General features: G+C 44.6%; 1 protein-coding gene across 1 annotated transcript in view; it reads right to left on the bottom strand.

Annotated features, from left to right (window-relative positions):
- LOC146578125 (cytidine monophosphate-N-acetylneuraminic acid hydroxylase-like) overlaps positions 1 to 16692 on the bottom strand; it is a 42235-nt gene that overhangs the window by 14299 nt on the left and 11244 nt on the right. The window contains exons 2-4 of the mRNA XM_085268631.1: positions 10043 to 10253; positions 9873 to 9964; positions 8900 to 9009 (exon numbers count right to left, since the gene is read on the bottom strand). Coding sequence (XP_085124757.1) covers positions 8900 to 9009; positions 9873 to 9964; positions 10043 to 10248 — 408 coding nt within the window. The 5' untranslated portion in view covers positions 10249 to 10253. The remainder of the gene's footprint in view (positions 1 to 8899; positions 9010 to 9872; positions 9965 to 10042; positions 10254 to 16692) is intronic.

Here is a 16692-nt window from a genome sequence, read left to right as displayed (position 1 = left end):
TAAAAGTGGATTATCTCGGCAAAGGAGAAGTTCTCACTAACGCAGATTTAGACAGATTTGTCAACAATATTTGATAGTAATGGGTCTTATGTAGAAAATGTTTCAGATCTTTCAATTCAGCTCATGAAAAATGGGAGCAAAAACAAAAGTGTTGCGTTTATATTTTTGTTCAGTGTAGTAAACACAACACCATTGCAATAACCTAGATAAGTGTAAGCAACAGTAAATACTAAATATTGAATGTTATTGTGCAGCATATAAGACTGACAGCGCACAATGTGCTTTGAGGTAATAGCCAAGAAAGGTATAGTTTGTGTCTATGAGCACCTGTGTGTACACCTGTGTGGATGAGAGTGCTTGTATTTAAAAGGTTTGTCAATGCAACAATCTGCTAGAGGGTTTGGGGAGCCATAGCCCCATCTCCCAGGGCATGAAGCAGGCATGGAGGAGATCCAGGCCCTAGACATCCAGAGGTCCCCCAGAGCACGAGAGCCCAAGGAGGACCAACGGAGGGGCAGCCGCACCCTCTCCTGGAAAGAGCTGAGGAGAGCCCCAGATTTGGGGTCACCCAGCAGCCACGGAGCAGAAGCCACAGGGGGAACCAGGCCTTGTCAAGCAGCCAAGAGCCACTGGGAGTGAATTGGTATATAACTGAGCGCCCAGCCCCGGATGCCAAGAACCACCAATGCACCGATGGCTGAGGGCCACCGGCAGGGAGTGTGGTGGGGGGTGATAGGCCCCTACACCTGGGGGGGCTGAGATGTTCACAGAGAGATGGAGTCTAAGATGTAACCTAACACACAGACATAGACAAACAGGCACACACAGGCACAAGCGTGCATTCCCACCCTCATGTAAATACGCAGCCCTTGCCTAATGTGGAGACAAACAGAAATGAACACTGTAGACAAAGTCACACTCCCCAAACATATTCTATACCCCCACGTCCAGGTACCGTCGCCCCAGGAGGGGCAATCTGCCCCTAGACCCAGGAGATGTTGCCCTTTTCCCTTGTGTGGAGACAAGCAGTAGCAGGGAGGCCGAGCATCCCAGACCCCAACCAGACAGCCAACTCCTCCTCCCAGCCCCCACCCCCAATGGCAAAAAGAGAACGGGTGTGTGTGAAGACCCCATACCTTTCTCCACCTGCTCATATGTACTGTTGCTGCTTGCTGTTCTAAAGTGCATTTAAAAGACGGGAAGGGCATGATGCTTTCTGCTAGCAGGTGTCAGCACGGCCCCTCCCGACAACCTTCAATGTGTAGGAGCCAAGTTAAGATAGTTCATATGTTTAGTATTTATATTTCGCTGTTGTTAAGCTTGTTGTGTAATTAATAATTTTAGGAAATAGATGCATGTTTATGGTGGAACTAGGTTATGTAGTACCATGTATACATGTGCCTTAAAGACTGGTGTTTATAGTAAAATCCGGGCATCACGGATATATGCCAATTAGTGCATGCGGTGCGGGAGGGGGGAGAGAGAGAAAAAGAGTTAACACGGCATAAGATATACGGGGCAGCAGGGTAGAACAGAGCCACACGGTTTTCCTACCGTAGTATGTTATTTTGTTGAGGACAAGTTAAACCTGACCACTCCTGTAAGATGCAAAACCGTGGAATAAATTTTTTGTTACATCTTTTCACATCGGAGTCCCGTGGAGTTCTTTTTCCTCTTCAAACTGACGTATGCGAGTGAATCACGGGAAAACTGGTCTCACGGCTTACACATTTTGTAGGAAAACCCGCTTGTTGTGGAGTAATTGACGCGACTAAAGAAGGAAAAAACCCGAGCTGCTGCAGCGACAACAAACGTGAGTAAGTGGAGCTAATTCACGAGGAAAAAAAGTGCTGAGTCATGGTGGATGCTGAGCTGTGTGGTAGCCAACCTGCATGATTTTTGGATGATAAAATAAGGATTTTGTTGTTGCTATTTGGGAAATTAATAGCATGAACAACGAAGAAGAAGACACAGTAGCAGAAATGGAAGCTAGGGCGGTGAAAATCACACCTAAAGCTATGGAGGAAAGGCTGCAACGTGTTATCAATTTACGGAAGGCCAAGCTAGCCAAATTAACAGGCACAGTGAAACAAGTGCGCCAGCTGATGGAAAATGAATGTGATACCAGCCTAACAGAAGTAACACAGTTAATGAAGGATTTTAATGAGCGGTTTGGAGAGTTTTGTGGTTTGAACACAAATGTTAAAGAGGTGCTCCAGCAAATGCCGGAGGAGGATTTAACTAAAGACCAGGAAAATTGGTTTGAACCTAAGGCTGATTCCTTTAAGGCTTTTGCTGAGACAGCTTCGGCTTGGATTGACAAGATGGCACCTCTTGAACACAAATGTTAAAGAGGTGCTCCAGCAAATGCCGGAGGAGGATTTAACTAAAGACCAGGAAAATTGGTTTGAACCTAAGGCTGATTCCTTTAAGGCTTTTGCTGAGACAGCTTCGGCTTGGATTGACAAGATGGCCATGCGTGCTGTGGAGGCTGAAAAATGCAATGAAGATGTGGATCCATCTGACAGCGTATCTAATGCATCTGTCTCAAAACGCAGTGATAAGGCATTTTCAGAACGCGGCTCCTGCGCTTCGTCATCGGTGTCGTCCACACGCATGAAGGCAGAGGTGGAGCGAGCTACCTTATTGATTAAGGCATCGTCTTTAAGACAGAAACGCTTGCTGGAGGAAAGGGAGGCTAAGCTCCAAGCTGAAAAGGAGGAGCTAGAAATACAAACAGCTCTTGCAGCAAATGAGGCAAAGATCAAGATCTTATCAGAATACGAAAGTCGTGCATCCAAGGCATCCAGTCGCGTATCCACCCGGGATGGAATGAACTCCTACGTGGCATCGCATAAGGTTGGAGATTTATTTACTTCACAGCAGTCAAATAGCCCATCCCCCACGCGAGAAAGACAAGCGCAGAAGAAGAACATTCTCCAAAACGCACAGCAAACACACACTGTTACCTACCAGCCATCGCAGACACCAAGTGCTCTACAGGATGTGGTCGAAGCGCTAACTAAGCAACAGAAGTTAGCTACGTTGCCCCCGCAGAACATTTCTGTGTTTAAAGGGGACCCATTAGAGTATCGGCTGTTCATGCGAGCTTTTGAACATGGTGTGGAGGACAGAACAGAGAGCGACAAGGATCGATTGTACTACATGGAACAATACACAAGTGGGCAACCACGAGAATTGATACGGAGTTGTCTTCATATGGAACCTACACATGGATATCAAACGGCTAAGAGACTGTTGGAAGAGCACTTTGGAAATGCCTACAAGATATCAGTGGCATACATTCACAAGGCTCTTAACTGGCCAACCATCAAGTCAGATGATGGAGAGGCTCTGCATGCTTTCGGCCTCTATCTTACTGGATGTCGTAATGCAATGATGGATGTGGAGTACATGGAGGAGTTGGACAACACGGCCAACATGCGTGCTATCGTTTCCAAGCTTCCGTACAAGCTGAGAGAAAGGTGGAGAACATATGCTTGTGGGGTCTTAGACAAGGCAAAACGCAGAGTCACGTTTGCAGATCTGGCGGAGTTTGTCAATAAGCAGGCCAAAGAAGTTTTGCATCCATTGTTCGGTGATATAAAGGACAGCACCTTAAAGGTCCAAGTTAGAGGGCAAGTGGATGAGAGGTTGCAAAGGAGAAGTGGAAACAGAAAAGGATTCACTGCAGCTGCAACTATCACCACTACACAGGACGTACCCTCTAAAGAAAGGAACAAGGTCAGCGGGAAGCAGGTGTGTGCATTTTCCAAACCCTGTCTTTTCTGTCGTGGTGAAGAGCACACCATGGAACAGTGCAAGAGGATGAAGAAGTCACTTCATAAGGAAAAGATTGACTTCATGCGAACTAAAGGACTATGCTTCAGCTGTCTTAAGCAGGGACACATGAGTGGTTCGTGCCAAGAAAAAGCAAGTTGTCAGGTTTGTCCACAACCGCACCCCACAGTGTTACACATGAAGACTAAGCCCAGTGCTACAAGCAAAAGGGTAGCTTCTGAAGTGGAATCATTAGAAAGAGAAGACCAAACAGAGTCAATCGTGAATGGATTTGTTGAAATGGAAGCACCTGCTCACGCTGCAGAGAAAACAGAGCACATTTTGGCAATAGTTCCAGTACAAGTGAAACCTAAAAGAGGACAAAAGGTGACACACACTTATGCTTTTCTGGACCCTGGCAGTACTGCCTGCTTTTGTACTGAAGAGTTAATGCATGAGCTTAACTTGTCTGGCAGGAAGACAAACATTTTGCTGAAAACAATGGGAGAGGAAAAGGTCGTCGGTAGCCACATTGTGTCTGGGTTGGAAATAAGCAGCTTAGACAGCAATGACTTCTTTGAGTTGCCAGAAATGTACAGTCACAGTGACATTCCTGCTTCTGCCGACAATGCTCCTTCTCAAGACTACGTGAACAGGTGGACCTACCTTCAGCAGGTGTCTATACCTAGGATTGAAGCAAAGATTGGACTGCTAATCGGGGCTAATGCACCTAAAGCTGTTGAACCTTGGCAAGTTATAGCCAGCGAGAATGGTGGTCCATATGCTGTGAAGACAAGGCTCGGTTGGACCATCAGCGAACCCCTCCAAGGAAGCAGTTCCCAAAGGGCATCATGCGGACTGATTCAGGTTGCAGCAAACCGAATATCAGTTAGCAAACTGGATGAGCTCTGGGACCAGCAGTTTAAAAGTGACTTCCCTGAGCATGAAAGAAACGAGAAACAAGAAATGTCAAGAGAGGATTTGCAGTTTCTGGAGATAGCGACAGAGTCAGCTACTATTGTGGACGGACACTACAGCATCGCTCTGCCATTGCGGAACAAGCGCATTAAGATGCCCAACAACCGCAAAGTGGCTGAGCAACGTGCCTTACACCTAAAGCGGAAGTTGGAGAGGAATACTTCATTCCACGCAGAATACTCGGCTTTCATGAGTAACATCATAACCAACGGTTACGCAGTGAAAGTGCCAGAACAGGACCTTGATCGTGACGATGGAAGGGTTTGGTACCTACCGCACCACGGAGTTTACCATCCCAAGAAACACAAGCTTCGAGTGGTCTTTGACTGTGGAGCATCGTACAAAGGCACCACCTTAAATGATCAGCTGTTACAAGGACCAAATCTTACCAGTACCCTTCTGGGGGTAATTATCCGGTTCAGACAAGAAGAAGTGGTCATCATGGCAGATGTGGAAGCAATGTTCCACCAAGTAAAGGTGCCTGATGAGGATTCTGACCTTCTTCGGTTCCTGTGGTGGACATCTGGTGACATTACTCAGAATATGGTGGAGTACAAGATGGTGGTTCACATTTTTGGTGCAACTTCGTCACCAAGCTGCGCCAGCTTTGCTCTGCGTAAATGTGCTGAAGACAACCGAGATCCAGCCAACAGCCAAGCGGTTGACGCAGTCCTGCACAACTTCTATGTGGACGACTGTTTAAAGGCTGTGAGCTCAGAAGAGGAAGCCATACAGTTATACCACACTCTTAGAGCTGTATGTCAGAGGGGTGGATTCAGGCTCACAAAATGGATAAGCAATAGCAGAGCAGTTCTGTCTGCTATTCCAGAAGAAGAAAGGGCATCGGAGGTTAAAGATCTCGATCTGGATCAGGACACACTTCCCATTGAGAGAGCGCTGGGAGTCCAATGGTGTATTCAATCTGACAGCTTCAGGTTCAAGATTGTAATGCCGGACAAGGCACCCACTCGGAGGAACCTTCTGTCCACTGTGAGTTCTGTCTACGACCCACTGGGTATCTTGTCACCAGTCACGCTTCAAGCAAAGAAGATTCTGCAAGAGCTTTGCAGGAGAAAGATTGGCTGGGATGTCATCATACCTGCAGACCTAGCTCACAAGTGGCTCAAGTGGAAGACCCAGCTCCGCCAGCTAGGGAACATAAGCGTTCCAAGATGTTTTAAACCTGTGGGCTTTGGAGAGTCAGTATACAATCAGCTGCAACACTTTGCTGATGCCAGTGAAGAGGGCTACGGTACAGTAAGCTACTTGCTACAGAGGAACAGCCGTAACGAAGTCCACTGCGCATTCATGTTGGGAAAGGCAAGAGTGGCCCCACTTAAGCCCATTACAGTTCCCCGCATGGAACTTACCGCAGCAACCATGGCAGCACGCATAGACAGGGTTCTGACGTCTGAATTGCAGCTTCCGCTCCAACCATCTGTATTTTGGTCAGATAGTACCACGGTACTCAAGTATATCAGCAATCAAACAAGTAGATTCCGTACCTTTGTTGCTAACCGTGTGGATGCCATCTTGAAATGCTCCAGTCCAGAGCAATGGAGGTATATCAACACCTCACTGAATCCTGCCGACTTTGCATCAAGGGGGCTCCAAGCAGAGAGCTTCTTGCAGTCCCACACATGGTTACAGGGGCCGGACTTTCTCACCAAACCCATGGAAGAGTGGCCAGAAGAGGTGCACCCAGTTGAAGGCCTGACTACAGATGACCCAGAGGTAAAGGGTAACCTGGTGTGTGCTAGTACAATCAAGGAATGTGAAGATGTAGTGCTGGAGTTCCTGCAGTACTTCTCATCCTGGTTTAAACTTAAAAGGGCAGTGGCATGGATGCTTAAAGTCAAGAGCATTCTGCTGCAATTGTGTCGCAAAGGGAAGGAGTTGTGTGCTGTTAAAACACAACCTGAAGTCGAGAGGGATATGGAAGGTTTCAAGGACAGCCTGTTTCAAGGGGACACCAACAAGCTAACGGTAGAGAACCTTGCGAAGGCTGAAGAAGCAATCATTCGCTACTGTCAGAGGAAGACATTTCCTAAGGAGATCAGCGCACTTTCTAAAGGTCAGGGGGTGAAGAGGACTAGTAGTCTTTTCAAACTGAGTCCAGTACTTGAACAAGGCATCCTTAGGGTCGGAGGGCGACTCAGCAGAGCAGCACTACCCGAGGAGGCTAAGCGGCCAGCAATCCTGAGCAAGGATCTTCACGTCACGAAGCTTATCCTCAGAGAAATACATGAGAACTTGGCTCATAGTGGTCGCAATCATGTTATCTCCAAGTTGAGAACAAAGTTTTGGGTACCCGGTGCCAACTCTGCAGTACGAAAAATACTCGCTAGGTGTATTGCCTGTCGGCGTGAGCATGGAGTTGCAGGACAGCAGCAAATGGCCGACCTACCCCGAGACAGAGTTCTGCCAGATGACCCTCCATTTACAAACTGCGGAGTGGACTACTTTGGTCCGTTTGAGATCAAACGTGGTCGAAGTACGGTGAAGAGGTATGGAGTCATTTTCACCTGCCTAACTACTCGTGCAATACACTTGGAGATGGCAGCCTCGCTGGACACAGATTCCTTCATTCATGCTCTCCGTCGCTTCATAGCCAGACGAGGCCAGATAAAGACCCTTCGTTCTGACAATGGAACTAACTTCATTGGTGCAGAGCGTGAACTTAAAAGAGCCATTGCTGAATGGAATGTGTCCAAAATTGAAGACCACCTAAAACAACAAGGCATTCAGTGGACGTTCAACCCTCCCTCAGGACCCCATCATGGAGGGGTCTGGGAGAGATTGATCAAGTCAGTGAAGAAAATCCTAAACGTTACCTTGAGGCTGCAGACACTGGATGAAGAGAGCCTGCATACACTTCTGTGTGAGGCGGAGGCCATTATTAACAGTCGGCCAATAACCAAAGCGTCCAGTGATCCAAATGATCTGGAAGTACTCACTCCCAATCACCTGTTGCTGCTCAGGAACAAACCATCTCTTCCTCCCGGACTGTTCGACAGGCAAGATCTCTACGCAAGAAGAAGATGGAAGCAAGTGCAATACATGTCGGAAATATTCTGGAAACGATGGGCAAGGGAATATTTGCCGCAACTTCAAGAGAGGCAAAGGTGGACCCGTCCATCTCGCAACTTTTTGGTTGGAGACATTGTGCTTATTGTTGACGATACAGCCCCACGCAACTCTTGGATTACAGGGAAAGTAATCCATACTATCTCAGACAAGGCTGGAATGGTGCGGCAGGTTAGGATCAAAACCAAGACGAGTGTACTGGACAGGCCCATTACGAAGATTTGCCTTCTGCAGGAATCGGACTGAAGTAGTCAACTGCAGAGACTGAAGTTTGTGTACTTTGGCTCCACAAGTGTAAATTGGTAATTGTGTAATAGAGTCACAATTAGGGGCCGGTATGTAGGAGCCAAGTTAAGATAGTTCATATGTTTAGTATTTAGATTTTGCTGTTGTTAAGCTTGTTGTGTAATTAATAATTTTAGGAAATAGATGCATGTTTATGGTGGAACTAGGTTATGTAGTACCATGTATACATGTGCCTTAAAGACTGGTGTTTATAGTAAAATCCGGGCATCACGGATGTATGCCAATTAGTGCATGCGGTGCGGGAGGGGGGAGAGAGAGAAAAAGAGTTAACACGGCATAAGATATACGGGGCAGCAGGGTAGAACAGAGCCACACGGTTTTCCTACCGTAGTATGTTATTTTGTTGAGGACAAGTTAAACCTGACCACTCCTGTAAGATGCAAAACCGTGGAATAAATTTTTTGTTACATCTTTTCACATCGGAGTCCCGTGGAGTTCTTTTTCCTCTTCAAACTGACGTACGCGAGTGAATCACGGGAAAACTGGTCTCACGGCTTACACACAATGTCTACATGCATTTAAAAATTGAGAGGTGGGCACCTGCACCAGAGGTGAGTCTGAATACACAGACCTTCCTCTTCATTCATTATTGAGATACTTTGACATAATTAAGATTTTTATTATTACTTATATAATTTATTACACAGATAATTTTGCATAACAGTCTAATAAGGGTAAAACAATGCACAGCGGTGTCTGAAAAACTCTGTAAAACATTTGTTATTTAAAGTGTAACAGCAACACGTACTTTCACTTCTCCCTTCTGGAGCTCCAGAGGTTCTCGAGGATCAGCCATCCAGGGATCAACAGGGCTCAGTTCCACCAACTGAAGCCCCCCATCATCCAACATTGATACCTCTGCAAGTGCGACAAGAAGCTCAGGTGTAGTATTTAAATGGTATTTATATTATTCTCATTATATTATTATCCATGCATTAAATATGGTCATTCATACTGACTCACATGTATTTATACTGTAGTGGGCTTTTTGGCACAAATGTATAATTGTTATTACTTTCAGAGGAATAAATTACATTAAACAGTTCCAGTCATGGAAATTGTCAGTTGGAAGGATATGTTTGACATTGGTTTCTTGTTTTGGTTTGCTTTCCTGGTCAGAGCTCTTCACAAATGTTTAATTATTGTTCTTAGGAGGTAGTACATTTGCACAATGACTGAAACTAGCAGCACTGGCACCATTTCCATATTAATGACCAAAGAACTGACCTCACAGCCCATTGTTCATTCAGTGGGCTGGTTTCAGTCATTGTGCAAATGTACTGTTCATAAGGTTGGAGAAACCTGCAGTCAGCTGAGACTGAAGACGTCACGTGGATGAGTGAAAAAATGTAAATTACCAAGGAGAGAATTACATTGCATTAAACAGTTTACATCCCAGTCATTTGCAGCATGGAAAATGTCTGTTGGAAAGAATATGTTTGACATTTCTTGATTACAATTATTGACATAAATTGTCATGTTATTCTTTAGAAAAGGCCCTCTACCAGTTTAGCATTTAATTTAATAAAGTAATGAAGGTAATTGCTATTCTGATTGTTAGAGCCTACTGTGGCAAGAGCTATAACTATAAGGTCCCCACACATCCCGTAATGCACCTTTACAGTTTACATATTTATATTCCAGATTTAGCATCCAACACTCATATTGCAGGAAGTGGAATATCAATATACAGTAAATGGCATTTTATAGACAGAACTTACCAAGCTCATCCTGCAAGAAGCTGTCAGGTGGGTTCACATATTTCATTGTTGACACATTTAATTTCCAGTTGTGTTTGGTACATTTAACAGTCCTGAGGGAACAGACAATTCTGTCAGCTATAATCAAAAATTGACAATGTATAATCACTGATATCTGCTCCTGCTCTCACATGCCATCCAGATCTTCAATGTCTTTGATGAACAGCCCCCCTTGATGCTTGCACTGGTTCTTGCATGCTTTAAAGTCATTGTTGCTCTTAAATATGATGTAACACTTGCCATCCTCTGTGCTTTTCTTGAAATTCACTCCTTCTTTGAGTGAGCCAACTGCTTCAGCATCCAATGACAACAATACCTTTGCTATTTGAGAGGCCATTGCACCTAAATGTTCAAATTCAAAAAGAAAAGTTTTAACGCACAACCTTTTGAGGCAAGCACAAGGAGTCTTACAATAACCAATGGAAAAAAAAACGGAGCAGTAGTTACAACTGAAATGGCATCTAAACTCCGTAAATATAAATATACTGGCTCCTCAGGGAAGTGGCCAGGCACATCCTCAGCACATGCTAAGAAAGTAAGTGGGAGTTCATCGTGTTGCTTGCAGTCGGACACCGTGATGAAGTATGAAGGTTTGAAATCGGACATCCTTTCTTCTCTGAAAAACAATATCTCCACGATTATCAGGTCAGAACTGAGATGTGCGCTCGCAGAGCTATAGCCAGGCGGCTGCCAGTTTTGCTTTTTGTTTTCTCTTGGTCCTAGTGTTTCCCAATGCCAGCATTTCTATGTGTGGTCTTGTTCAGATGGGGTTTCAGGGTCACCGGGTTTTACATGGTGACTTGGCTTGGGATACTGCCAGAATTTATTTACTTTTTTTTTCTCCTTCTTGGAGTCTGGGTGTGCAAATACATTCATAATGTTGGTTTTTGATTAGATAACTCTATGGCTGCTGTCGAAGCTATACAAAGGTGAGTCTCCTGCAGAACAGAGATATCAGCCTTGAGATCTTTCAGGTGTGTAAGGACCTTTTTGTGCTTAACATAACCAGTTAGCAGACCAACATAAATTGAGGACTGGTTGGGCAGGCCAACTATTCCACTTCAACTTTAACTCTAAGACGAGGGATGTTTCACATCCCTTTTGCTGTATCAAGCATTTTATCTGATCCTATGGGCCGTTATATTATTGTGGTTTGCCATCTTTATCAACTCAGACTAATTTTAGCTAGCATTTATGCTCCCAACTGCGATGATGAAAACTTCTTTGTCAATTTATTCTCACAAATTCCAGATATGGCCACACATAATCTCATCTTAGATGTAGACACAAACTGTGTGTTCTCTAACCTAGACAGAAGCTCTAATAAATGGTAAATGGCCTGCATTTGTATAGCGCTTTACTCAGTCCCTAAGGACCCCAAAGCGCTTTACACTACATTCAGTCATTCACCCATTCACACACACATTCACACACAGGTGATGGCAGCTACATTGTAGCCACAGCTGCCCTGGGGCGCACTGACAGAGGCGAGGCTGCCGGACACTGGCGCCTCCAGGCCCTCTGACCACCACCAGTAAGCAAACATGGGGTTAGTATCTAACTATTGTAGTAATAAGGATACTCCTACAGGGAGCTCAGAATTATTAGGCAAATGAGTATTTTGTCCACATCATCCTCTTCATGCATGTTGTCTTACTCCAAGCTGTATAGGCTTGAAAGCCTACTACCAATTAAGCATATTAGGTGATGTGCATCTCTGTAATGAGAAGGGGCGTGGTCTAATGACATCAACACCCTATATCAGGTGTGCATAATTATTAGGCAACTTCCTTTCCTTTGGCAAAATGTGTCATGGTCCTGGGTCAAGAGACCCAGTGTTTGAGTTTATGTATCTTTTGTATTTATTTTGTGCCTTAGATTAGTGCACCTAGTTAATTTCTAGATTACTGTGTAGTCCTGTTTCTTATGTCATCTTATGTCATGTTATGTCATCTCCCCTGTACTAAGTTTCCCTGATTCATGTGTCATGTCTGTGTGGTTATGTTTGGTTCCTTTTCTAGTCTGTCATGCGTGTTAGGCCTGTTAAGTTGTGTTGTCGTGTCTAAGTCTGCATGTTTCCTGTTTTATTTTGAAAAGGGTCTTGTGTTCTGTGTTCATGCGGTTAGTTTTACTCTTGCCTGTGCATAATTATGTTTATCCTAGTCAGCTGTTTCCTCATGTGTCTCCACTTCCCCTGATCACCTCATGTGTGTATTTAAGTCCTCTGTTTTCTGAAAGTCATTGTCGGGTCGTCTGTTATCCCCACCATAGTCATAGTTATAGTTATAGTCTTAGTCATAGAACTTCGTAGTATTTGTTTCTTAGTGTTTTTTTAGTTTGCTTAGGGTTCCTTGGTTAACCCCCTGCAATCATCCAAATAAAGGATCGCTTTCTATTTAAACTTGCAACACCTCGTCCACGTCTACTTTTGGGTCCTGTTTCAAAAAACACAACGGTGCACCCCGCCGTGACAAAATGGGGCAAAATTAGGACTTGACAGGCTCAGAAAAGTCAAAAATAGTGAGATATCTTGCAGAGGGATGCAGCAGTCTCAAAACTGCAAAGCTTCTGAAGCGTGATCATCGAACAATCAAGCGTTTCATTCAAAATAGTCAACAGGGTCGCAAGAAGCGTGTGGAAAAACCAAGGCGCAAAATAACTACCCATGAACTGAGAAAAGTCAAGCGTGCAGCTGCCAAGATGCCACTTGCCACCAGTTTGGCCATATTTCAGAGCTGCAACATCACTGGAGTGCCCAAAAGCACAAGGTGTGCAATACTCAGAGACATGGCCAAGGTAAGAAAGGCTGAAAGACGACCACCACTGAACAAGACACACAAGCTGAAACGTCAAGACTGGGCCAAGAAATATCTCAAGACTGGTTTTTCTAAGGTTTTATGGACTGATGAAACGAGAGTGAGTCTTGATGGGCCAGATGGATGGGCCCGTGGCTGGATTGGTAAAGGGCAGAGAGCTCCAGTCCGACTCAGACGCCAGCAAGGTGGAGGTGGAGTACTGGTTTGGGATGGTATCATCAAAGATGAGCTTGTGGGGCCTTTTCGGGTTGAGGATGGAGTCAAGCTCAACTCCCAGTCCTACTGCCAGTTTCTGGAAGACACCTTCTTCAAGCAGTGGTACAGGAAGAAGTCTGCATCCTTCAAGAAAAACATGATTTTCATGCAGGACAATGCTCCATCACACGCGTCCAAGTACTCCACAGCGTGGCTGGCAAGAAAGGGTATAAAAGAAGAAAAACTAATGACATGGCCACCTTGTTCACCTGATCTGAACCCCATTGAGAACCTGTGGTCCATCATCAAATGTGAGATTTACAAGGAGGGAAAACAGTACACCTCTCTGAACAGGGCAGGGATAGCTCAGTAGGTAGAGTGGTGGCCCCATGATCGGAAGGTCGGGGGTTCGATTCCCCTGAACAGCTACCCTGAGGTACCCCTGAGCAAGGTATCGTCCCTACACACTGCTCCCCGGGCGCCCAGTGGCTGCCCACTGCTTCACTGAGTGAATGGGTTAAATGCAGAGAGGGATTTTCCCCACGGGGACCAATAAAGTACACTTTCTTTCTAAAAAACAGTGTCTGGGAGGCTGTGGTTGCTGCTGCATGCAATGTTGATGGTGAACAGATCAAAACACTGACAGAATCCATGGATGCCAGGCTTTTGAGTGTCCTTGCAAAGAAAGGTGGCTATATTGGTCGCTGGTTTGTTTCTGTTTTGTTTTTGAAAGTCAGAAATGTATATTTGTGAATGTGGAGATGTTATATTGGTTTCACTGGTAAAAATCAATAATTGAAATGGGTATATATTTGTTTTTTGTTAAGTTGCCTAATAATTCTGCACAGTAATAGTCACCTGCACACACAGATATCCCCCTAAAATAGCTAAAACTAAAAACAAACTAAAAACTACTTCCAAAAACATTCAGCTTTGATATTAATGAGTTTTTTGGGTTCATTGAGAACATGGTTATTGTTCAATAATAAAATTATTCCTCAAAAATACAACTTGCCTAATAATTCTGCACTCCCTGTATATCAAACTCAGCAAAAAAAAATGTTGAATGCTTTCTCCAATCCTACGCCGTTGTTGACATTTTGCATTTTCATAATCCTTCTTCAAGGGCACATGCCTACTAATCTCCTGTCCGCAAAAGGTTCTCTTGGATAGAAACTAAACTTGCAATCATCAATCTATTGTTATTTTGGACCACGCTACCCTAGTGATGAGAATGCGCATCTTTGGTGCCAGTCGCATATATGGCCAAAGGAGGATTAATCCTCTTTTACTCTCTCGCATGAAACATTAATGAATTTGACTAAATCTGAGATTAGAGACTTTCTTGAACAAAACCAAACCCCTGGGATGTCTTTTTCAGTCATATGGGAGCCACTGAAAGCCTGTCCTCGGGGCCAAATGATCTTTTTCTCAGCAGCAAGAAAAAAAGCTGATACTGAGCACTGGAAACAGGTATTAGATGATATTTTGCAGCTAGATATGAACTACAATCACCCACCATAGGAAAGCATCCTTAAGGAACGTCAGGCCCTCAAAAGGCAATTTGATCTTATTTCTACACAGAAAGTGGAGTGACTCATCCTAGAGTCTAGATGTACTTTCAATGAGGAGGGAGAAACATTGGCACAGTCTTAGCAAATCAAATACATCAAAAGTCATCCAAACAGTTCATCTCTGAAATAGCTGATGAACAGGGCCTACCGACCACGCAGAAATCAATTCCTGTTTCCAACAATTTTACTTTGATTTTATACACCCCAGAGTCAAGCCAAGATGAGTCTGCTATGGACACCTTCTTTAGTCACCTCAATATAACCACAGTTGACCCTAAACTGGTCACTGAACTCGAAAGTGACCTCTCCATCCAGGAGGTCTTGATGACGATTGGTGGAATGCAAAGCAGCAAGTCCCCTGGACTACATGGTTTCCTCTTTTGAAGAGGTTATTTCACTCATTCTGAAAAAGAATAAAGACCCTCCCCAATGTAGCTCACACCAGCCGATTTCACTGCTAAACAATGAGGCGAAGATTCTTGCAAAAATTTCATCACAGTGCTTAGAGGTTGTGTTACCAACAATCATTTCCACGGGCCAAACTGGCTTTATCAAAGGCAGATACTCTTTCTTTAATGTTAGACATGTCTTGAGTATAATTCATGACTCTCCCTCAACCGATACACATGAAGCCCTACTGTCACTTGATGCTGAGAAGGCCTTCGACCAGATGGAGTGGGACTACCTCTTCTATACTTCGAGCAAATTTGGCTTTGGCCCCGATTCATATCATAGGTTAAAACTCTTTACAATTCAGCAAAGGCAGCTGTTGGGTCTGCGCTTGCAGGCCCAGCTGGATCAAAGACTTATTCCCATGAAGAAAGCAAAACAAACAGCTCAACCTGTCACAGTTCTGGGGCGATTCGACCCAGCATTTTGAGTTTATTATGTTTTGGTTTATTTTTTGAATGATGGATGTTGTTGATGAATGATGTTCTTTATGTTTCTCTGGTGCTTTGTTGATTCTTATTATAATCTATGTTTCAGTTATTCTTGTTAAGAGATTAGTTCTTATGTTTGGTTTTTCTCTGAATTATGATTTGCTTGGGTTTTGAGTAGTGATTCATGTTTCCTGTTTTATTGTGAAAGTCTTTGTCTTATGTTAGTGTGTGCAGCTTTGTTCCCCCTGTCTCGTCAGCCCTGATCTCTCCCAGCTGTGTCTCCCTCCTGTTGTCCATTCCCTCATTATTACCCTTTGTATATAAGCCCTGTGTTTGCCCGTGCTCGGTGTTGCGTCGTACCCTCAGATCCTGCCTGTGTGTTCCAGTTAGTATTTTCATGTTTGGTTTCTGTTTTGTTGGTGCCAGCAATAAAGCTGTGGTTTTCAGTTATATTTCCGTCTCAGAGTCCTGCACTTGGATCCACATCTCCACCTGCCCGCACACAGAGCCCTGACACAACCGGTTTTAACTTGCAGCGCAAGGGAAGCCTGGTTGGAACCAGGCTCTTGGAGCTGAAAGCATATTCACCTGTTTCCAGCCAACTTCAAACTGACTCTGATTGCAGGCTCTTTTATTGACCACCGTGGTTTACACAAACACAGTCGAACTGGTTTAAACTGGTTACATAATGTAAAACCCATATAGTGTGACAAAAAAGCTAAGGAACTGTGTGTGTGTGTGTGTGTGTGTGTGTGTGTGTGTGTGTGTGTGTGTGTGTGTGTGGCTTCCTGCTGATCACAAAGGGTCATCTCCCCTCACCCTGTATATGGCTCAACTTTAATGGTTCACCATATACAAGTACAGGCGAGGCTCTAAATGGCCGGGAGTGAACATCTATGTAATTCCAAGATGGTGGCGCGTGAACAACGCGAGGCTCAGTGTCTCTCCAGAATCTGCTATTTAGCGGTTTTTTTATCTACTTTTAACTGGATTATTCATCCAGAATTGCTGTGCGTTGCTGACCTACAGCAGACAAGAGCTTCTGGACAGCTGGACTCATAACTCCAACAGTTCTATTGCCGATCTCCGACTCATCCCAGAGATCTCCAGAACACCGGAGGCTGCCCACTCTCCCCGGCCGGGCGGAAGTGCACGCAGACGGCGCCGAGATCATAAACAAAGGTGAGGTAGGCGCGGAGGGCTACGGGCTAAGCTAAAGCTAACACCACACCGGCTGCCTTTACCCACTTTGAGTTAAATGTATCAAGGCAAATGGTGAAAGAGGACTTGAAAACTGCTGTTTCAAACAAACTTG

This window comes from Mchenga conophoros, linkage group LG3 (genome assembly GCF_057382185.1).
Source record: "Mchenga conophoros isolate Kocher_MC1m ecotype Shallow Benthic linkage group LG3, M_conophoros_male_GT1.1, whole genome shotgun sequence".
In the NCBI taxonomy this organism is placed as follows: Eukaryota; Metazoa; Chordata; class Actinopteri; order Cichliformes; family Cichlidae; genus Mchenga; species Mchenga conophoros.
Note: the sequence above shows the minus strand (reverse complement) of the source record. Positions and strands in the feature narration are given on the sequence as shown.